Genomic DNA, 24,155 nt, shown 5'->3' with positions numbered 1-24,155 from the left:
TGTAGCTCTCCAGCTCGCTTTCAGAGCCACCACCTTTGGGGTTTTTTTGTTCATTGCACTTTTGTGACTTTTTGGGTCTCACAGCAGTAGTAGTCAGTGTCTGCTGTTCCCTTCACCCTGGCTAGAAGTCCTCCCCTTTGGTGCAAAACGGCCAGCGTCTTACTTTGGCCATGTCTGTTCTTGTCACCTGTTTCCCACTAGTGAAGTGTTTTTCTCAGTGTTTGGAAGTCTTTTTCTCACACACCCCTCACCTATTTTTTTTCCTTTGGCAAATGGCTTGGCTACTCCAGTCTCTTCCAGGTCTGTGCAAACTCCCCCTCACCCAGAACTGTCACAGAAGCCTTTCTTGGAGGGTGGCACTTTGGGCTACCACACAATTACATCAGGTGTCACAGGAAGAGTCACTTCTCAGGCCATGCTGAGGAATGTGTCTCCAAGCTGATGGAGTAACTGAAGAGCAAGTTTGGAGTGCTTCAGGCATAGAGCTGTGTGTTGTCTGACTGAACATGCCCCATGCTGACAGCTGCTGCATAAGCAGGACTGAGAAGGAACTTTGTGAGTGGAAAGCATCATTTTATGTGCATGCTGCTCTTCTCAGAAACTTCACGTGCTGAAGTCTTTCCTTAACCCAGCTACCAAAGGCTGATTTACTTTTTACACTCACACCATTAGGGAAGGCCTGTTCCATGCAGTGCACAACAGGGATAAAAGTAACCAGTCTGCATTGCACCCATCCTGCAGGCTTCCAGTGCATAGTAGTGTTTCTCCACAACAGTGGAGCACTCATTTTTCTTTCATAAGGCCATAGTTTTCCAAGACACAGCTCTCAAGCCAACAGTCCATTTCAGCTTTATTTATAGAAACAGAAAAAGATACAAAATTATCAAGGATATATAAAGCACTGAAAAAAAAATAGAAAACAATTTTAGTTCAGAAATAAGCATGCTCTATATGACCTTCAGGGTCATTTCCATATTGGAGCCAGAAGTTCTGCATGCATACAAATTGGAATCCAATCATTCAGTAGCACTGCAGTTCACGTAATAATGGTAATCAATAAAACTGAAGAACAGATTCATGACTTTTTGCTCTAATGCTAATCCCACTTAATTACAAAGTTTGAGCAAAGTCTGAGAAAGTTCATGCCCTTAGCTCAGTGCTGCCACAATATGGAGGCCAATCTCAGATCCTTTTAGTAAATTCAGAGGCTTAGAGCTATATACTCTGTGGCTGAGACAATCCCTGCAATCATCACCAGTCAGTCAGGAGAGCCATGTCTTTGGCCAGGCAGCATTCAAGGTTAAGTTATTTTCAACAGGCCATGGTGCGACCTAGAAATGGCTTCCAGGAGAAATCATGGCATTCTCATGGCACGGGAGCTGGGGGAATCTTAACATAAAAGGCTGGAGCTTCTGCTTTGAAACAGCAAAAGATGGGCTTTTCTCTGGATGGATGGAGAGCTGAAGCCTCTGCCCTTATTTCTTCAGGAATAAATGGAGGGTAACAAGAAGGCTGCCATAGTTGTGAGCAGGAGAGACATCAGAAATGCAGGCAATAGGCAAGAAGCCTGTCTCAGGAACTGAATTTCTTATTGAAGGGATAAGTTATATCAGACTTGGCTGAAGCTCCAGGAATGATGGACAGTAGGATACTAATTCCCAACAGGCTGAAATGTCTGCCAGGGGCATGGAACAAGTTCTGACATGCTTTGGGTGGAGGAAGCTGCTTTTGGAAGAAGCCTACTCCAGAACTTGTGGCCTTTTGACCATGCCTAGGGGGAATGTCTAACTTAGAAAGGCTAAAGGCCTTCTGGCTGCTCTTCAGTATCAGTTTAAAAGAGAACAATGTAGGAGACACCCATAGTATCAGGCAGGGGAAGGGTGTCCCCTTAGAAAACAGCATGTGCCAAAGCATTCCTGCAACCTGGACACCTGCAAGTATGGCCTTCCCAGCTCTGGACAGCACAATATTTGGGTGAAGATGCTGCTGTAACAGGTCTGGCTGTGGCCAAAGGACATGGAGCTCCAGCTAATTTAGTGCCACTGTATTGGACCATTCTGTTTTTTCCTAAAGGTCTTAAAAAGTTCCTCCCAGGATGTCTGCAATATATTGCAGGAGCTGATTGCTTGGACACCAGAGAATGAAGCAGACTGAACAGATTTACCATTCACCCAGACTGGGGATATCTCCTTTTGTAACAGAACAATACAAGAGGCAGACTGAACAGTCTGAAGCTGGTATTAGCCCCAAAATAAAGGTAGTATTTTATGCTTTAGCTCTAAGACAAGGCAGAGAGCACTTAAAGCCCAAGGAGCTTTAAGAGCATATTTGATTAAAAAGGAAAGCTGTTCCTTAAGAAAAGACCTTCCTACCTACTCTCTCTTTTTAAAGAAACAGAACAATTTCTAAAGTTACCAAAAAGGTGTTATTTTAAAGGCAAAAATTTAAATGAAAACATTAAAAAGAAAAAGCAGGCTTTGCTACAGTAGGTGGAAAAGTAACTTAAGGCAGAACTACTCCAGTCAGTGAGAATACAAAATGTTCTAGCTTATATTGGAAAGCAATCAAGAAGAACTGATGAACATCATGCCCTTCATGGAGTAGCGTAAGTGCAGGGCACAACCCTACATGCCCCTGGACACCATCTGTGAGAGATTGGGCTTTTTGAATTCTCCAAGGTAGATTTTTTTTTTTCTTCAATATCTTAAAATAGGCAGCAAAACATGGAAAAAAAAACCCTGTCAACATATATAAAATAACTGTTTTGAGATGCACACTTCTAATGTACACAGAGTCAGAAAGATGCTGTTTTACAAAAATAACATAATTCAAAACCCTCCATAATTTCTCCCCAGTCACAGCCCATCAGTGTTTCTGCAGTTCAATTCCTGCATTTGCAATCCAGAATCAATTCAAGGAGCTTTTGGTTTTAATACAGGGACTGAAGACTTGGTCTGGCCCACCCTTGTGCAGATAGAATATCCAGTGTAGAAAAACCATCAACCTGCCTTAAGAATAATTGTTTGCATCATTCCTGATGTGCAGCATACTTCTGTTCCCATTCAATTCCAACATGAGAATAGCAGTACAGGAACCCGAGAACAGTCAGTGTCGCCCATGGCCAGCCTATAAATAGAAAAGACAGACAATCCTAGTCAGAATAATTAATGACTGCTTCAAGTAATAATACTCTTGGGATGACCAGCTTATGCTCCTAATTAATTTTATTAGCAATTCAGTCTCATAAGTAAGTAGAGTCAACCCACAAAATTTGAAAAGTAAAATTGTCTAAGCTCCAGGGTTCCCTGACCCCCTGGCAGTCCTTGTCTTTATCATTTTCAGGGAATTGGACCAGATTTATTCCTGTTGAATTACAAAGGTCTGTTTCTATCCTCTCCTTTGTAGTGGGTTTGTCTATCAAGCAGACTCCCCCAATGAAACCCAATGCTTTAAGCTGGCTATAGTGCTTCCTAGGCACAAAATATGCATAGCCACAATGAAGATTATTAAAAATCTGAACAAGTCCAGTTACCTGTTCTGCAAAAGGAGTCTGGGGTAATCTCTGACTAAGGTTGTTTTGGGTATTCTGCAGGTGGGTGTAATGCCTGATGTACCCCTCTACAGCCCACTAACAGCTAATGTGTGTCAGTGAAGGACAGACAGACCTCTCTGCCTAATTTGCCTGATGCTTAGGTTATTTTTTAAACTATAAAGACTCTTCCAATATATAAAACCTTTGCTGGGGAAATGATGTTAGAGCATTTTTTCAAATTCCTTTTAGCAAAAGCCACCACCTTTTCACTCAAACTTATCACAGCAAACAGCAGTAAGCAGGAGGTCACAAGCCAAAATATCTATTGCTTTCCAGTAGAGTTGTAAATCATTTGAGAAGTCTGTAATCAAGTACATAATTTTCCATTCCTTGATACCTTTCCTGACACCTCTGTTTCTTTTGTCCATTCTCCTCCTTTCTCTAGAATTTATGAGATTTAGATCTTACAGGTTGAAATCCTCAATGCTAGGCCCTGATGTTTTTAGTGTGTGGTGTCTGGGAAAGGGGGATAGAGAGGAAGATGCTTGAAGGTTTTTTTAATGTCTTTTTTGGTTGCCATTGTTGACATAAAAACTTTGGTCTTGTGCATTAATGGTTTCCTGCGTGATGTCCTTGAACTACTAACATCTGCTTCTGGAAGAAAAGCTTCCCCTCTTGAGAAAAACTCCTGTCCAAAGGAAGCTGCTGGCAGACATGAGATTCCCCTTTGGCCTGGAAGAAGGGATGGAGAGAGGCCGCAAGCTCTGCACAACATGATACTCTGGGAAGAGCTCTTTCTGAAGGTACATTTACAAGGAGCTTTGCAGTCTGGTTTTGTCCAGGCTCCCACCTAATTCCAGTCAGGGGACAGTTTAATTGTGCTCACATCCAGCTGAGCCTTAGCTCAATACCCTGCCCTCAGCAGAACTCACAGCCCCAGACTCAGTCCTGCACTTCTGGGGATGGATGTGCTGGGACTGTTCTTCTGTGCTCCAAGAGCTGGGCAGTGTCACTTTACTTTGGAACAGGTTCAGAAAAAGTTGCATCCCCCTGCTATGAATAGCTGTGTTTGTTTCATGAACCTCTAATTATTCTGGTCTTACTTTGTGGTGAAATACAGTCCTGTAACCTGACTGATTTTCATAGAGACATTTACAAATATTAGTCCCTTGTCTTCACAACACCCTGAAGCAAAATTATACTTTTGTTTAATAATTTGTTTCACAAAACAAATTTGCTGAGGTATCTCCAAAGGGATTTTTAACCATAAAAGTCTTGTTTTTACTTCAGTGAAATTAGCCTACTGCAGATTGGGTTTCACCTTCAATAGCAAGCTAAAGCCCAGCTGTGCTTTGTCTCTGCTAAAATTGCATGTGAAAGTATGTCAATAGATGTAATAAAAACATACCTCTTCTGGCAGCAATATTGTGGTGGCTGCTTTATACAGACAGAGCCAGAAAATTAAAAGGGGACTGAGTCTAGAATTGTTCTTCTTTTTTAGGGGTACTTTGGAAATTTGCTAGTTACACATTTTGCATTTTTAAATACTGTAAAGCTCTGGCACACAGAAAATGTGCCAACAGTAGCTGACTTGCTCACTCTCCCCAACCACCATATTAGAGATCTTGTCAGAATACATAGCTATGCACTGGAAATCTTCTCTACATGTCTCAGATTTCTGATGATATTCCTCCATAGTGCTCAGAACCTGGATTCAGAGGGGTTTTAGCCACTGTAATCAGGCTTGTGGTAATCCTCCTGGAAGGCAGGGAGTCAGTCCTGTACAGTGTCAGGGGTGGCATTCAGCACATCATCTCCTCCTGATCTAATGAAGGTGAGAAGGAAGGGAGAAGACAAAGTGACCCCAATACGGGCAAAGGAAAAGGGGATTTTTAAAAATTTAATCTTGCTACCAGTCTTCTAGGAGATGATGCACAAATCCCAAAGCATTTCTTGTTGCGCAAGTAGGAGGCAGCTCTAAGCAGGGGAGCCATACTCTTGCCCTTTCTTGCTGTACTGGACTCACGTGCAATGCTGCTGAGTGTGGGGAAATGCGTGTGAGTGAAGCAAAGGCATCATGTTCTGCCTCTTGGCAATCCCAGATTAGCTCCAGCCCACTCAAGGCAGATTTGCACAGGTGCATCCACACTTGAGAAGCAGCCCAAGGACAGCCTGAAGCAAGCAGGGGACCTTTAAACTGCTTTTACTCATCTTTTCCATTTTAGGACTGGATATACAATAAAGTTGCTGAAGAATCTGAAGAACTTGGTCTCCAGAAGGTGATGATGTAGGGAAGAACACATGGAGCTAATTCAGCAAGTGTGCAATTTCAAATTCTGCCCAGCATGTGTTTTCCTTGTAGGTGACCTCCATAATCAAACAGCAGCAGGAGCAGCTCTCTTGCAAGGTGAGGTCACAGAAGCCTTTTCTGGCTTCCAGTTTCTCCTTGTAAACCCAAGCAATCAAACAGTATCAATGGCCTTCAATCCATAGTTCCAAGGAAATTGCCTCCTTTTACCCTGGGCCAGCACCTTAAGACATATTCATACCTCAGGCCTTTTGCTGCCTCTCATTCTGCTCCTACTCTCAGACACCATTCAGGGGGCCCCTCTTTTTGGTAACTTCTCAGCTTTGCCTTATCCCCCTAAATCACTGCACCCTCACCTGTGCTGTACCAGTCTCCAAACTCTGCTTGGAAACATGCATGCCTGCATCCTAGAACAGTATCCTACTATAAAGTCATACATAGAATGTACTCTTCAAAACATTATTGGTTTCAGATCAAGCTGTTAGGAAATGACTGAGTTAAGTCTGTCTATTCAAAACCAGGTAACATACCACCTTTAATCTTACAGTTTCTTGACTGGTTTCAGTAATTTGATTTGGGGCTTGAAGGCCAAGTTCCATGGGACTACACAAATTGTCATAATTTTTTTCATGGAAAGATGAATTTGTGTTCATTAACATATACTGTTTGTAGATACAAGGACCAACTCATATGCTGTTTGAAAATCAAGCAGTATTTGTGAGCGTTACCTGCACAAATTTCTTTCAAGACAGCTGGATATCACTTTTAACACAGGAACACTGGGTGAGAATCACAACCAAATTCTCTGCTTATGGTGAGATATGCTGCTCCACAAAACATCAAACACAATCTCCTTTGTGAGGAGGAGTGCAAATTCTGTGAAGAGGTAGCAGCAGCACTTAATCCATTTATCAGACAACCTCCTTCCAGAGAAGTCTTCAATCCCAGCCACACCTGAGGCACTGCTCTGTCCAGCACAGCTCATGGACTTTCCTGGAGCCTTGATGGTTAAAACCACATTTTGGTATGCTGTGTACTCACCTTTCAGCCTAATGAGCAGAACACTTGTTTTCTTTACATGATTGAGACAGAATTGATACAAACTTGTTGGAACAGGAGCTTTTGGAGTTACTCTTGCCTTTCAACCTCCTATCTCTCATTCCAAGAGATAGGAAGTTGAAAATGCAAATGACTAGAAAAGGTCATGTTTCTAGCATGCTCTGGATTTTGATAGGCATGGGATAAAACCAAGCTTTCAGCTGAAAAGTAACAGCCTGGGTCACAGCTCTCAAAAGACTAGTTATATCTTTATTACCTCAGTTTAAATCATTTGAACCAACACTTACTCATGGGTCCAGAAGGAAGCTCTTTCAAATTTCCTCATCACCCACAGTAATGAAAAAGAATCACACTGGCAATGTTTTGGGCATACCCAGATTTCACATCATCATCAAAACACTAGGAAACAGTCCTTTGTTCCTTCCAGCCCGTGAGATATAAGAGAAAGGGGCCATAGTTATGTTTTGCATTTTCCAAAACTGCCTTAGTGGCTCTTGGACCTAAATGTTATTTTTAGATGTGCCTTGGCTGCACAGCCCTCAGAAGTCTTCAAGTGCAGAGTAGTTATTAAATCAATTGAAGTCAGAGGAACTAATCTCCCTGAAAAGCTTGGCTGCAGGAGCATACATTTACTCTGAGTTTGATTTGGAAGTACCTAAGTTGCTGTGAGGCTTAGCACTCAGGAAAATTTATTCTTAAACAAAAGTTCAAATGTGACAAAGACACTGAAGCAACTCCTGTGTAAAGTGGAATTAAAGAGACACAATGGTGGGAAGGAGGGGGAACAGGCACCAGTCTGTCAAGCATAATAAAAAGCCTATGCAAGCCAGCATTTGAGGCCAAGACATCTCTTACCTACAATTACTAACAGAGGATCAATAAAAATACCACTTTTTCAGAAAAAAATAACACATTCCAAATTACACATCTGTTGAAAGAAACCTATTATCTAGCCCAACATTTGAAGCATCTCCAAATGTTGGGCTAGATAAACTGCATTTTTTTAATTTCATGTCTTTTTGTCACTTCCAGGTGGACCTGTCTGACCATTACAGCAGGGGATGTGACACAGCATGTGTTACAAACATGGTGCAGTTTGATACCCAATTAGTCTTCAGATATTTGGAGAAGAGAACTTTGCATGTTTTCAGCTGTGTTGTAGCAAAGCCCTAACCTGATTCAGAGCAGGTTTTTTTGCTGCTACTTTCAGCCTCCACATTGCAGATGTGTCAAAGGACAGGCAATAAATTTTGCCCAGCAAACACACAGCCCTCCAAGCCCCTGTTGGGCATCTCCATGAAGAGCAGCACACAGTCACAGAGTCTGTAAATTCAAGATGTCACCTTGCCCTGTTATGAGCCCCCAGCTAACAGCTCCCACATATTTCCCCTCCAGCCGTTGTGCAGCTTGGGAGTAGAGCAGCTCAACCAATGGAAACAGCTTGGGAGATTAGGTAAGGCTGACCTGACCTATTCCTATAGATTTCCAGGCACTGAAGACACTTTAGCTGGTGGGTATGGAAAAGGCCCAAATATTAATAAAAAATACTACTGTACAATAGGTAGTTCTCAAAGGAAACCCAAGGAAATGCTGTAAGGATAACTCAGATCTGTCCCATGCAGCATCTGGAAACATGACTGAGAAGGACAAAATTCTAAGCTTCCAGGTCTAGACCTGAACCTCAGCCAGATACACTGGCAGTAACCACAAAAACTGCCTCTTCAGTAAACATGAAGCAGTTTCCAGCAAAAGGCACTAACAAATATGTAACATAGTAATCTACTTTTATGTAAATTGTAAATCATACCATCTGAAGAACGCTTAAATCTGTGGCTGAGTACTTATCACTGCTGTGAAAAACTGAAAATGGAGACATAACAGTACAAGACCATCAGCTGCAACACAGGATGACCATAAATCATTCAGATCAGCATTACTGAAAGCAAAAAGCCAAAATCTCTTATGGTTTTCATAATACAAATAGGTTGGATTTAGAAGACAGAGGTCATAAAAGTTGTGGCTTTCCTGTGTTCTTACTGTGCATGGAAACAGGGTTTACCATAGCTAAAATAATTTTACTTTTATGCTTGATGACACTGAAGAAAGTCGTGTGCTGACAAAGACTTTCTTAAGCAACAAGATATTGACTTAATCTGTCAGGGCTAAGGTTGCTGACCATGCTTTCCTGGTAATTAGGTAAGCTGCAAATAAACAAATTCACATGTAAAGCTCTAAAGATTAGGCTATCCTTTAGGTTTTACAAAGCACCTCCCAACACAATTCAGTGATGATGCCAAAACTGTTTTCATTGCACTAAGTATGTATATTAAAAAACCAACCAAACAAACAAAAAACCCCACAACCACAGTGCTGTGTTATTTGCTGGTAAATGCTCTGTGGATGCAAGTATCCATACAGGATATACCTGCCTGCATGGATTCTCTGTTTTGTATTTAGAGCTAGAATCTCATTTAATGCTAACTAACCATCACCACTACCAGCTCTCCAGATGCTGCACTATGTAGACTAGAAGGATTATTTCCCCAGTATGTATCACCTGATATGAGCAGGATAACTTTATATTTCTTAGCATGTTTTTGTGGTACTATTCTGCCTTAAGCATTTTTACTTCTAACCCTTGTATAAAGCACAAAAACATTCAGAGGAGTTATGTCTTCGGCTTTATGTTTTAAAATAAATTTTTACCCTCTACTAGTTTTCCCAGCAGAGCTAGCCAGTGGAAAAAAAGCCTGATATTTTAGGCAGTAATTGTGGTCTCATGCATATCAAGTTGACTCTGGAGTAATTCAACTAAAATCAAAAGAATCATATTCATGCTACTGCTGAATTTGAATTAACAGTAAGGAAGACTGATGAAAATGGCCTGTTGGAATCTTCCTGCCAAAATTGCTAATGGGAAAGGAAAAACATCCAACCAACCAGCTTTAGTTTTCAGCTTATGAAGGGGTGAATCTGTAAATCATAAGTAACTTTCCCTCTCTTCCCATGTCTTAAATTGAGAGCTACACACAGCTAATATGAAATCAAAGACCACAAAATATGAAATCTTAATGCTCATTTCTTTTTAGATCAGAGACAAAAGCTTCTAAAAGCATTATTGTAAAGAAAGACCCATCTTCACCCAGAAGTAAGGCAAGAGACCTGCCTCTACAAAGTGTTCTGCAAAGAAAATGCTTTACAGTATATCTGGCTTAGGACAGCACTGTGTTTATCATTAAAGGTCTACTCAGGTATTCCCAATAGAACTTCCTTAAATATGGTGTGAACAAGTACATAAAGATGAGATTCACAAAGATTTCATGGCATTTTTCAGTTGTAATTATCTGCTGAGTGTTATATATACCAATGCAAACATCAGAGCCAAGAGTCTCCTTTGGTTATAGCTTTAAGATGAAACAGGAGAAGGAAGAGTTAACTCCCCAGAAAAACATGAACATCCCAAAGGCAGAGCTGGTAACATTGCTGTTGCCTGGCAGGATCCTGAGGTGGGCATCTGTCTCTCACTGAGCAGAGAGATGCCCGTGTTATATATAGAAAGACATGCTGAGCAGAAAGGTGAATTAGCTTCCCCTCTACTAGAGCTTCAAATTTCAGGAAGATTTCTGTACCAGTCTAACTGGGGTTCTTGGATTTAGGTTTGTGTGTCAGGCTTTTCACATACAATGAAGCTCCTTCTCTTGCCTTTTAGTGCTAGGGAGCTCTTGAGAAATCAAGGCTATATACTCAAAAAAGAGGATTTAAACCAGGGATTCAGACACGTATTATCAATCACCAGCAAGCAAACATTTGGGTAAAAAGCTGAAGCACTATAATTTATTTCCTCAATGTGATTTCTGGCTAAGGTACCCTGAAATGGTCATGAATATAAGATGCTTAAATGACTGTAAAATAATTGATTTTTAAATATGAAGAATGATTTAAAGATTAATTATTCACAATCCCCTTCCTACCTGCAACCCATTTTTTAATCTGCCATTTTTCTTTTTCATTCTCAAAACCACTCCTATTCCAAGACCACTGCAGTTATTCCATGGTGCTGTCTTGTGTCTTCACAGCATTAAGAATTAGAAAAAAAGCAGACAGTGTGACAAATGTAACAAGTATTTACAACCAGCTACGCTAGCAACAAACAAACTATAACTCCTTATCGCAGAGCTCTCGTAGCTGAAATGCTCCATGGATAAAAATTATATTAACTACTAGAGCTTAATGCAGTAAGAGAAGGGCTGAGAGCACAGTGTTAATTTACATGAACACTGCATTTTGATAATTGCTATATCAGTGTAAAACTAGCACTACAAGTGAGGTCATTGAGCTGAGCTCTCATTTAACAGAAGTACAAATATCTTGAGGGATGGAAGTGCACAGATAAGGTAACCAGGCAATCTTGCAGTCATTTACTGAGCCATAGCAATCAATGCAGGACTAAGGCATTTTGAACTGCTGGTCTCAGACTGTATGAAGTTGCTCCCCTTCTGCTTGTGTCTTGTTTTCACAGTGTCACCAAAGGGCAAAGAAAAGGGCTGATGCAGATCTAGGGAGGCAGCCCTAGAAACACGGTGGTGCCTGAACATGGCCATGAGCCAACAGAGAACCTTGACAACAATCGATCTCTATCCCACTGGTGGCATATCCCATGAAATGGAATTGTTGCACACAAGTTATCTGGAACAAAATCACGTTTTGACAGAACAATTTCACTTCTCACCTGCACAAGCTAACCTGATCCTGCTGCAGCCCATAGAATCAGAGCAACTAAACAGAAGAATTATCACTAAAATAGTTCAATTAGAGATAGTTTGTGGATAAGAGTAAATTCCCTTTAATTTTGGGGGAGAAACAAATCTGTGTTAGTCCATCATCAAGACCACTTGAAACAAAGGAAAAAACTAATTTAAAATTCCTTGGATGATATCAATATTTAATTGACTTCAAGGACAAAATTAGACAATTTATTTGTATACTCTCAGAAAACATATTCCGGATTTCAAGGGTACATCTTGTGGCTGGTAACATTGCTGTTGCCTGGCAGGATCCATCAGTTTATTCCATGTAGTCTCAGGCTGCATCAAGGGAAATATAAGCTGGATATTAGGAAGAAGTTTTTCACTGAAAGAGTGATTAAATAGTGGAATAGTCTGCCGGGGAGGTGATGGAGTCACCATCCCTGGATGTGTTTAAAAAAAGCCTACATGTGGTACTTGATGCCATGATCTAGTTGAGGTGTTAGAGCTGGGTTGGACTCGATAATCTTGAAGGTCTCTTCCAACCTACACGTTCTGTGATTCTGTGATCTACTGAATTTGGGAATACCCTCTTCTCTGCTTTCTTTGTGAACTGGGCTGTATAAATTCACTCTCCTGCCCTCCTCCTGGGGGCTTTAGCTAGCTCAGTTATTAGGAGGATTTGGAGAGAATTATACCAAGGACGAGGTGTGATATCTCAGAAGAGGCCCTTTCCCCGGGACCTTTGTCCCAGGCGTTTATTCTTCGAATTTCCAGGGGGGAAAGAGCTAGAACAAAGGAAGGGGAGACAATTTATAGCCTCCCAGTCAGAGAAGAGATAGCTGGACCACAGCCAATGGGGTCAAAGAAGGAAGTAAGGGTCACTCTAAGTGGTAAGGGACTCCAGGGGATCAGGAGGGAGAGACCATTTCCCTAGAGAATTACAACACTGGGCAACACAGAGCCCAGAGAGTACCTGAAAACACACGCCTTCCTATGTGAGCTGTCTAAGCATAGAGGTCATCTAAAGCAAAAGCTGGTAAACCATTCATCACCTGTGTCAGAAAACACAGATTAGAAATACCCAGGCAGCTATATCAACATGCAAAATCTGCCACCACTTCCAAGGACAGGGATCTCATTTCCTAAGCCCTGCTCTACTTTTCTGGAACCTGGTATCAGGCTAGCAAGCAGCCTCCCAAGGGGAGGAAGTCTGATCAGCACAAACCTGAATGAGTAACCTACCAGTGTGGCCATGAAGATCAAAACCATTCTGATAACCCAAGCAGACACTGAGGGATACAACCCTTCTTTGCCTTGCAGCTGGCTTAGAGGAACGTAGATGGAAAGTTTTAAATCTTGTAACAGCCTAGCTGTCTCTTTGCTTCCCTGTTTTAAGCAAGCTTCCTGAACAGCTGCTAAAGAAGATCACTCACAATGTTCCTTTCAGGTAAGATGGCTGCACTGGCATAGGAAAGCATATAGGAAAGAAACAAGTCTGCAACTACCAAAAGATCTCATAAAACCCCATCTTTTTTAATTGTTAAATCTTTACCAGCATACTCCCATTTTCTAGAAGGAAAAAAACCCTCAGAACCTTTCCATTATATAAAACTATAACAAAGTTATAGAATTACTGTGTCTTGCTGGAAAGTTTTTGCCTATGTTTAAATTGCCTTATTTAATAGAGTGCAGTTTAGAGCAGTGAGATATAATCTTTCCATATGTTTCTCTGGCCCACTAAAACAAGCAAGGAGCATGATCTGATGCATGGCTGTTACACCCTCTGTCTCACCTGGGCTCTGCTATGCAGTGTAATAAAAGCAGTGCTGCAAATCTTTAACGTGACTGTTAGTAACACCAATATACAGATCTTGCTCAAAACCAGCGTATACCTACACCTCTCTGGAGGGATCCATTTGTATATATAAACTCTGTATTTTTCAACTAGTTTCCTCTTCTTCTTCTGTCCCTGGCCAAGACATGTTGGAGAGAGCAGGATCCTGCCAGCCTCACTGGCTCCCAGCTTCCCCCTCCTGGTGGAGCAGCCTTGATGGCAGAGACTGGGCTTCACTCCCAAGCACCCTGGGATTTCTCCTAGTGCTAATTTCACATCTCCTGGGAGAGAAATATAATGAGAACTGGCTACGAAGCAGTCATTTCCATTTGTAAATGGGATAGCACAAAGGAAGAAATGAGAACAAATTTCCATATGTACAGTCTCTGCTAAACAATCATCTCTGCAAATCTCTCCCCAGCGTGTGTGGTGCGCGCTGCCTTTATGGAATCAGCCGCACAATCAGAATAATTAATTAATCCAGGCATCGTCCCATCAGCTCAGAGGATCCACTAGAACAGAACTGGATCTGATCTGATTTCAGACCACAGTTCATGTGCAATGGTGTGGCTACATGGATTAGTCATTTTACAGCTAAATTGGGCTAATTACCGAATGCTGCATCTCAAGCAGGCCCAGACCGTGATCAAATATCTTTGCTTACAATCACTACATGTCAAAACAACACTTCCCCACATCCTCATTTTAAAACTAAAATACCAAGATGCCCATTCAAGAGAGCACAGTGGCTACAGAGGCTGGCTGGGCAGGGGCAAAGTCAGTGTTGAGGAAGGACAGAGTGCAAAGTGCACATAATTTACCCTAACTAGATGGAAAAGAACCAAAATACTGCCCTTTTTTTTTTGCCAGGGTGGGGGCAGGAGGACAGGGTATATGACTCACCCTGCTGAAATAGGCTGTTTTTCTTCTGAAGGCAGTATCACTCCTGATCTTGACAAGGAGAATAATGCCAATTTCTTTGGCAATAATTAGCATACATAACAGAGAGGACAGAGGGTTCATTTTCTTCCCTTCTCCTTTATTTTCAGTTGGCTCTTCTACTGATTCTACATGAATTATTACTAAAAATCAATGCTTCATGCTGAAGTAAATATTCTGGATGAAATGGAAAAGCTTCTCAAATTTTATGCATGGTCACTGAATGCAGCTGATTTTTGCACAGGAATTGGACATTTAAAAAGAAAAGTATCAGTTTGTTTTACTGGTTCTTTTCCCTATTTGCAGATCTTAAATGCACAATCTGGTTGTCCAGCCACCATATATCACCTTACTTATTCCTTTCAAAAGATCTTTTGAACAGATACTGGCACATCCAGGATGGATTTTGAAAGGTGTGGGTTTTGGATCAAATTTTCCAACACAAGTTTTAGCACTCTTCATATCTGTTCACATTGCATTCATCATATGGGTCAAAACTTCTCTTGATAAGTCGTTTCTCCCCTTTGAAGAATTACTTTAATTGAGATTTGCCTAAATGTTCACTTTTCTGCAGAACTGCAAGATAACTATGGATAAAAGACCTTCGTCTGTCCTTCAGTGAGTACTGGCCTCAAGTGAAGAGCTCAGCTGCAGTCAAAGTTTGTCCTAACAAAGAAGCCTGATTAAATAAGCAAAATTTACCATTTGGCAGAGTCCTTCAACAGTTCATAAAAGTTGAAGACAATACTAAATGTTTTGATCAGAAACTGTACTTCAGTCTTTGACTTGTATCCTTGATGACCTTTCAATCACATTTGAATACATTTCAATTACCAAGGCAGAAAAATTACCCTGGCAGATGGATCAAGGTCATTACCAATTTACTAACATCTCTGCTTTCCCTTTTGCTGAAGTCCCTGTACCTTCTATGGCTTATATAATAAATATAATAATAAACTAATCTTTTATTCTGCAAAGAGTGATGTAGCTTAAATTGCTTTACATCCTAACCTAAACTACAACAGATGCTCTAATTGTTGGGTAGAATACTTGAGAAGCTGTGGCATCATTTGTGTCTCCATTTTGATCTGCTACTGGGCCTTAAAACACAATAAAAGGAAGTACAAAGAAGGACAAGAGCAGAAGGGTGACTCAAATGCACTGGCATCACTCTAGACAAAAATTATGAAAAACTAAAGTTTTTAAGTGATCATGTCCATCTCCAGTAAAGAGGAAGAGATGTCACAGGTGGACTGAGAACCCAAGTAGGGAAACACCAACCGAAAAGATGGAAAGCAAGAATCAAACTCACAGATTTCAAAAAAAATTAACTCTTCATTAAAAAAGAAGACATAAGAGGCTTCCTCAGCTCATCAGTACTGATCTAACAGTCCACTTAGAATACAGGCAAAGAATGGGCACTATATGCTGCCTTTGATGACAAATTATCTTAATCAAGTACATTACGAGAGACTAAAACATTCAAGTGCTCTTGCAAAAAAACCCTTTTTTTAGAAAAGTAGACTGTAAGAAAGATTCAATAACAATATATTTTTTCAAATCTGAATTGGCTATTTTTAGTCATAAAAGTAAAGCAACTTCGTATGTCAACACAAGCACTTGAGTGTGCCTCAGCAGGGAAAACAGCCAGCTCAGCTTGCCTCGTGCCTTTGGTGCATACATGCATCCCATACATGCAGAATGGATACCAAAGGTCATGTGGCAAAAGAGACCCTCAGAAATGATCAATGTGTAATATCAAGTTAGGACTAACTAGGGTGGCCTTTACCATAAAAACAGGTCCAGCCTTTTGAGCCTTCTTTCAGAGCTAATGATGTCAGTTTTGTTTCAGTCTGAAGACTTAAGAGTCTACAGCAAAGAGTTGTAGGCTTGGCACAGGTTGACCAGCAGCCTAATTATAGCTGTCATCTCATTAATGCAGAAAAATTTTATTGCTTTCCTCTTGGAGATATAAGTGGACTTAATCTTGTATCTCAATCAGGCTTAACAGAACATTAAATACAAGTGCTGTCAGTAGCCAACTTCTTTGATGAAGGCAGCAGTACATAAAGCTGAATTGAATTCATAATTAAATTACTCCTGCAGAACTCGCATGATGGTAGAAAAAAATCTGTAAAAAGTCTTAAGTAAATGTTAACGTTTTCAACAAAATAACCACTGTCTTTGATTAATAGAGCTCTGATCAGACTATACATTAATTTGGAATAATCTGTGAACTGTCATGGAAGTAATTTCTGTCATCTCAAACCCAGTACAAATTTCTAAAAGTACTACATGTAATACAAGGTCTTGATGTAATTAACTTCAGTGATTAAAACTCATAAATGCGTGTCCTTGGCCAAGCACAGCACTGCCATGGTCTCAGTTTCAAGAGAGCTGATGGGTCAGCACTTACTCTTGTAACACAAGTACAGGAAGTTTACTGCAGGCAGACCTGTGCAGTTGGTTACACCACTGTGCCTGCACTACGATAAAATCATACATACTTCATGTAACATCACACAAATTGGGAAGATACAGAAAGTACAAAGTGCAAGCATGACAAAAAATCCTAAAACACTCCCTATTTTTTCAGAATCATGCTGAAGACTTAGCATTCTAAGATGTGGCATCTGAGTCCATGGTAGGTCTTTCTTACCTTTTTACTTTGTTAGTAGCCATGCTCATTGTAGCACCTGCACATTGTGTTGTAGCCACAATGCATATTGCCTTTGATGGGGTAGTAGTTATACTAGATTAGATTCCCAAAGGGAAGCACGCTTCTCCTGGGAAGCTTCAGCTGGAGGCTCCCTCTGGAGCTGCCTCCAGTGCTGGGCTCAGCTCTTTGCCTCCTTTGGAAGCTGCTCCATGGCTAGATTAGAGTCACTACATAAACACTTCAGCATTTTCTGTAAACTCACAGCTTGCACACTCTCCTGTGGCAAAATGGAAGAGTGAGGTCCTCTTCCTGCTCCACAGACTACATTTGGTTTCTATCCAGTAAATGCTTGAAGTAAATCAGACTTTCCATTATGGCCCACAACTCGCAGAAACTACATCCTTACAGATGCTTCCAGATTGTCTTTAGCATTCCCCAGGAGGCATCAAGAGCCCAGACCATGGGAAGAACATCTCACGATTTCACATTACCTGAGCACTGGGCAGTAAAAGTCAGGGCAGATTTTTAGAGGAAGAAAAAAACCACACAAATAAAAACAAAAGCATCATAAAGGACCCCTAACCTATGCACAACAGACACACTAAGACAGACAATCCTGGAGGGAATAAAAGGGCGATGGAACCAAAAGAGCTCTTTCATCTCACAAGATACATTTTGACATTTCTTCTAGACTGTCACAGCAAGTAAATGCTGACTCTATCTCCTAGCTGCTTCTGTCTCCATCTCACAACCTTTCGTCAGCAATACTGTTACTTAAAAAAGAAGTTTGAGACAAATCTTGTGTGTTTGACTGCATTGCAGGTGCCAGCTTCAGCGAGAGACAGCAGAAATGCTTATCCCAATGAAAAGGTGACACCTTCGCATTAGTGAGTGATCGGAACTTTTTTAACAAGGACTTGACCTTTCTAAACCTGGCATAGGTCAAACAAATTGAGACATGACTAGTACGTGGCAATCCCTTTTATATACAATATGGTGGATTTTTCATGTACTGTTGCCCCAGAAGACTACTGGCAGCTCAAGAAGCACAAAACCCGATGCACTGAAAGGATCGTCTAACACTACTGTGTTTCTGCTTCCTGAGCACCTCCTGCCCATCATTCTGTGCTTACTGAGCTCCATTCACAAACCCCAAAGAATTTAGTGTCAGAGTAGGGCTGTGGAAAAGTATATCATAAGGAGGAATGAATGTGAATTACTACTGACTGACATCAGGTGTGAGAGCCTGATCTACACCTAGATCTATCACCCCTACTGATTTGCTACTTCTCCCTATCCCTTTGTTTCCCTTTGCTATTTCTAAAAGCAAATGGAATCACAAAATTCTTCAAATGTTTAGGTCAAAAATACATTACTGAACAGCAAGAGGATACACACGTCTATTGCCATATTTTGCTGCTCAGAAACCTGGAAATCTATTGTAACCTTAAAGTGACCAAAGCAGATTCAAATGAAGTTAGGAGAAGAAACCATGCTTACTTGTTGTCTCCTAAGGAGTAAAAATTTTTGATAAACCAGGTTTATAAGGATAGGTGTTCTGGGACACTTTTGAGCAAATTTTGAGTCTAATGTTGCTAAGTGCAACCGTAGTTTTATGGAAATAAAGATACGTGCTATTTATTTTTTTTTCCCCAGAAAGAGCATCATGATGTAAAATTTGCATTATCAGGTTAATGCAAATTTAATGTTTAATGCATCATTAAACAGGTTAGCTCACACAGTGATGTGCACAGAGCTTCATGATAGTGTCACCATCAGGGTCATTGGAAAGAAACCATTAACTGTGGTTGTTATGACTGGGACAGCATTTATGTTCAGCATAAAGCAGAAAGATGGCATCAAATGCCCTAGCAAAGGTCTATGTCCCTTATGACTAAGCTGCACAGAGATAACAGTACAAAAAGCTTCAATCCCTGTTTCACATAGTTGTGCTGGTAAAATTTACAAGTGTATTCATGGCATTATATGCTGTTTCAACCCAAGGTAAAGTTTTACTGAAATGGTACAAGGCATGGATTTATGTGAGGTGTCCTGGTGGTACAGCCTGTGGGCATTGCTGTACTTGCAAAGATGCCCTCTGCACAGGTCTGGCCCCAACCATACAAAGGGAGAACACAGAACCAAGCATCAGCTAGGTTCTGGCAGAAATCCCTTCATGGTTTTATGTGACTCTCTTTGAAAAGTGGTCCTTCAAAGGAATCTCAGACCAACTCCAGACATTTGGATAACCTCTCCTAAATGCATGGACCAGAGCTTAATTACTTACATGATTAAATAGAATGGCTCTCCCTCTAACCAGGGCCTCTGTCCCTTACATTAATAATGTCCTCCAGGAAGGACTGCCATGCTGCTATCAAGTGAAAAAATAACTTTGGGCTCCTTTAGATTGTTTTCTTTGTTTGCTTTGTTTTGCAGCATGACCTAGAATAAAAGGTTGGCATTGAACTGTTTATGGGATAAAAGACAACTGCCACCACACAAGTTGATTCAGTTCAATAGCTGAAAACAGCAACTTCCCGCAGAGAGTTGATGTGACAAAACTTGGACTCATTTTTGGACTCAGGCGACAGATCTTGAGGCCAGACAGAGCAGCAAGTGTATTGAAAGCAGGCTGTGTAAAATTCAGCATGCAGATTACCCAATTTTGCTTTCTGTGAGACAGCCTCACAGCCTGGAGAAAGTTTCTTAAAAACAACACCTTGATGGTGCTTTTTAAGGCTATGAAAGTGTCTGTGAAAGAAACAAGGCTGACTGCAACAAATGGAAAGTTTAACATATCTGGGATAAGCTCCTACTAAAATTTTCATATGACATAATAAGGCTCAGATTTAAATCCTTTGGTCTTTGTAGAAAATGAGTTTACCTGACAAAAGAAGATTCAGACATTTAAATCTGGTACTGACAAAATAGAGGGGATTTTGCTATCAATTTTAAAGGAAATATATCTGGGTTGCCAGAGTAGGATGCTCTTTGTCGTACAGTGACAACCACACCCAGCAACTCAGCTGGGAGCTGAGCAGTCAATAATTGGAGGGACTTGGCTTGAAAGTAGGGGAAATATTGATGCCTACCTCATCTTGAAAATATTGATGCCTACCTCATCTTGAAAATTTGCTTGCAACTGTTATTTTGGGACTTCACATTCATGAATAGATGACAGGACCTTCTCTCACAATCCTCTCCTGCCCACCTTGCAAATTATCTCCCACACCATTCCACCTGACAAAAGGAGTGGTGTGGGACATAATTAATAATAAAAATTCAATATTTTAGTAAATAGTGACACTTGAGTATTAAAATTATGTATTTCTCTAGTAAAACAGTTGGAATAGAGGACAGGAAAATAAACAACTTTTTGTCTACTTCAGTGAAAAAAAGAAGACACAATTTTGCATAGATCAAAATACTTCTGTCAAATTAATTTGTTTAACAAATAACTACCAGACTTCTGGAAAGTGTTAGATCTCCTAACTTTCATGAAAAGCATTTAGAAAACAAAAGGTGACACTTGTGTCTGCTCTGAATCTGCAAATTTCACTTGAACCAATTTTCTGTAATTTCTCCATCTACTCGACTTTCTCACTGCAGCATTTGTTTACCTTTCAGCTACAAATTTCCCTATCTTCAGAATAATTCTGTGAATGGAAACCATCTCTCCCTTTCACTACCCCCTTGGTCTTCTCCAAAACCTGCCCAGCTCTGCTGCATGCTCTTTTGCCATTAATTCTCACTCTAATGAACAAAGTGTACCACCAAGCACAGGATGTGAGCAGACCAGTAATATGTGCCTCCCAGGCAAAGATTTCTTCTTCCCCAAAACAAGAGAGAGAACAGGACAAAGTCAGAGTCACCTTTACAGTTCAGTTCAGCTCTTGGGGAAGTGCAGTGGTGTCTGCTCCAGGCTGCATCTCTGCCTAGATGACCTGCAAGTACTAACAAGCAAGACAGAAGGATGCAAGGAAGTCACAGCATACATCAGCAGTAAAGCTTTGTCCTGCATCCTGACACAGTTTCAGATCAGACTCTATAAATAACTTAAATAACATTTCCATATCAAAAGAACACAACTGTCCTTGTTAAATTCAGCATGAATTTCTGGGTAAGAAAAGAGTGGTCAATTCCCACATGACAAAAAGCCAAATGCTGACAGAGGCAATTGTTCACCTCTGGCACACAAATCTGAAGTGCTCCCCATACTTCTCTTCCCCTTTTCCTCATCTCCAACTAAATGTCAAATCTTGCCTCTAGCCTTTCAAAGAAACCTGCCAACCTGGCCATATGTACTCCAGCCCCACACCTGGAGATACCTGAAGTGTTTTGTCTGAGTGGTTTCTTCTAGGAATTGGCCTGAGGGAAAGGAGAAATAAAAACTTTAAAAAACCCCCAAAAGCAAACAAACAATTAATGGTCTTGTAGTAAGAAATGTGAGGTGCTCCTAACCACACTAATATATCAATTCAATTTTTAAAGGATTATTATAAAACAGAAATGTTAATGTTATTTTTCAGTTTTCTAATATCACTGTTGGAAAAATCTGAGAGTATGCAGTTTTATTTCAGCACGAGTAAGTGCTTAGCGTTCAAATGTATAGAAATATTTAGGTTAAACATATTCTTTCAAAGTTATTCTGCCTCTCAGTTCTTGGTCACTACCTGTTTTTAACTGATAGGTGGGAAAACTGCTCATAGTTCTCCTTGAGCTCATCCTACTGAAGTAGATTTGAAAGACACCAGATTTCTAAAAGCTCTGGTAACTTTTCTTCATATCGCAAAAGGGAAGGCTGTCCCAGGATGTCTAAGCAGGACCCATTGCATCAGTGAGATGTGTTCAGAGTTTCACTCCTTGACTTTCCTTGCCATTTAGGCATCAACTCACCTGTATGCAGAGTTTTGCTTTAGTATGTTTCACGTGCTTGAAGTACTTCTGATTTGGAAAAAAAGTACCTGAAATAATTATCCAATAACCAAAATCTGCAACCACTTTGGAATTTTCTTTATTGCATGAATCAGTCACTGATTAGCAAATAGCAGTGGAGAAGACTGGAAAGCCTTGAAAATCCAACCTCACACAGTATTGTGAACCCAGCTTTCCCTTCATTCTGTATGCAAGACACACAGTCCAGCTAAAAACAAGAGAGCGCCTCAGATCTACTTCTCCAATGTGCTCTTAGAATTGCCATTAAAACCTAATTTTTACCCTCTGATCTTTCCAATGTTCTTCCCACTTTAAAAGATCTCTAGAGGTGGCAGGAGCAATCACAATCAGACTCTTTTAAATGAGCAGCTCCAGGCTTTTGAGGTTTTGCTGAACACAGAAATACATTGACACAACAGCCCTGGAAATGCAGAACTAAAAGATGGCTCATAGCAAAGGAAAAGTGTCTTTTCAGGAATTATCACAAAATTGTATCACAAAGCAACTTCTACCCAGGATTGTTTCCCATGAATTTACATGACAGTAATACGGCAACAGTCAAAATGGAATCTGTATTTTCTTTTTCTGAGAAAAAGAGGCACTTTCTGTTAGTTTTTTGAATTCAGGTATGCATTCCTGGGAGACAGAGTCCTCAGGCTGGCATGTGACATGCCAGAGCAGGGCAAGGAAGAGGAGTCCTTCCAGTTTCACATTAGGAAGATATTTTCCCCCATGTGATTTTACATGGTAAGTCCAGATCGTTCATCAGCCACCCACTGACCTTTCCAAAATCCTCTTTAATACTTAATTCTGCATTTTATAATTTTAAGCCAAGTCCATGCAGCAGGAGACCATGTGTGAAGACGATAAAACAGAAAGCTTAACAAAAACCAGCCTCCCCATATCCACAGCTCTTAACCCAAAAGATTCAAGACAATAAATGCCCAGCACTTAAATACAGCTCCAACATCAAAGCACTTTCCAGACTCCACATACACTGCAATAAAAGACTTGGGGAATATAAAATGCTCCTCTGTCAGGATGACCTGTCAGTAATTCTAGTGTAAGTACTCCCAGTCAGGAGACTTCCCTGAAGGCCAGCTCCTTATCTCAACAATATCCCTGTAAAAATCTTTCAGACTCTGTACCTAATTCAGCAATTGTTGTGTGTGAAACTAAGCATCACAAAGAGCACAAAGAGCATCCACAATGAACATGTATAATATGTGCATCCACTGGCAGAAAGCAGCCAGAGAATCTTACTGAAATTTTGCTTCCATGGTAGATATGAAGGATCATAGAAAGGAGAAAGAGGAGGTGCAGGCACAAGGGGTAATAGAGAGGAAGACTTATACAGAGCAGTGGAAGGAGACTCAGAGGAGGAAAAGTTCAAACTTAGGACCAGAGAGACCAATGGAGCAAAACCAGTGGACACCAGCACTTGCTGATGTAAATGTTGCAGCACAAGGAAGGGTTGGACTCGAGAGCTGGGGCACAGGTGGCCAGAGGAAAGATACAATCCATCATTCAAAGAACTCTCTGTTTTAACAGTTGCATCCGTGACTGCACAGAGACAAAGGAATTAATTCTGAATTAATTTTTACCATGTAAAATACATTTTAATGCATTTTGCTTTTAAAAAAATCTGTTTAAAATTTAATAAGAACCACTAATGAATTTATTGAATACCTGATTTTTTGGGTAAATTGTTGAAGTAATTTATGTAAGAAATACTGCATTAGCAAATCATGCTGTAAAGCTTAATAAGTTAAAAGGTGATGATTTTATATGAACGTAGGAATGGAATAAGAGCTGTAGCTGTGGATGTCAATTCAAGTTCTATAATAATGCAGTAAATAATGTGATAGAAGTATCTAAGTGAATTCATGCCCTGTGCAAAGTGTTTTTCTATCAAAAATCCAAGTATTTTTAATTTTGATAATGGAAATGAAGTTTTGTCCTAACCAATTTTCAGTTTCTATCTTCTCACAAAATATGCAGGAAGATGTTTTTTAAAAGTAGCTATAAGTTAGAAACACAATGTGAATCTAAAATAGGTGTTCTTCATCTTCCTCTTACCACTTGCAAAGTATCTACAATGTAGGTACTACAATGTAGCAGAGCACATCTCATACAAGGAA

The 24,155-nt window shown here is 40.4% G+C and overlaps 1 protein-coding gene across 2 annotated transcripts in view; it reads right to left on the bottom strand.

Annotated features, from left to right (window-relative positions):
• Window positions 1-870: 870 nt before the first annotated feature.
• The window catches only part of HHAT (hedgehog acyltransferase), a 145,961-nt gene continuing 122,676 nt past the window's right edge, over window positions 871-24,155 (bottom strand). For both annotated transcript variants that reach the window (XM_083856828.1, XM_083856829.1), the window contains one exon: window positions 871-3,126. In XM_083856828.1, coding sequence (XP_083712954.1) covers window positions 3,029-3,126 — 98 coding nt within the window. In that variant the 3' untranslated portion in view covers window positions 871-3,028. The remainder of the gene's footprint in view (window positions 3,127-24,155) is intronic.

The sequence above is a fragment of the Zosterops lateralis genome (assembly GCF_965231275.1).
Source record: "Zosterops lateralis genome assembly, chromosome: 3".
Classification (NCBI taxonomy): Eukaryota; Metazoa; Chordata; class Aves; order Passeriformes; family Zosteropidae; genus Zosterops; species Zosterops lateralis.
This window is presented reverse-complemented; position numbering and strand designations above follow the sequence as displayed.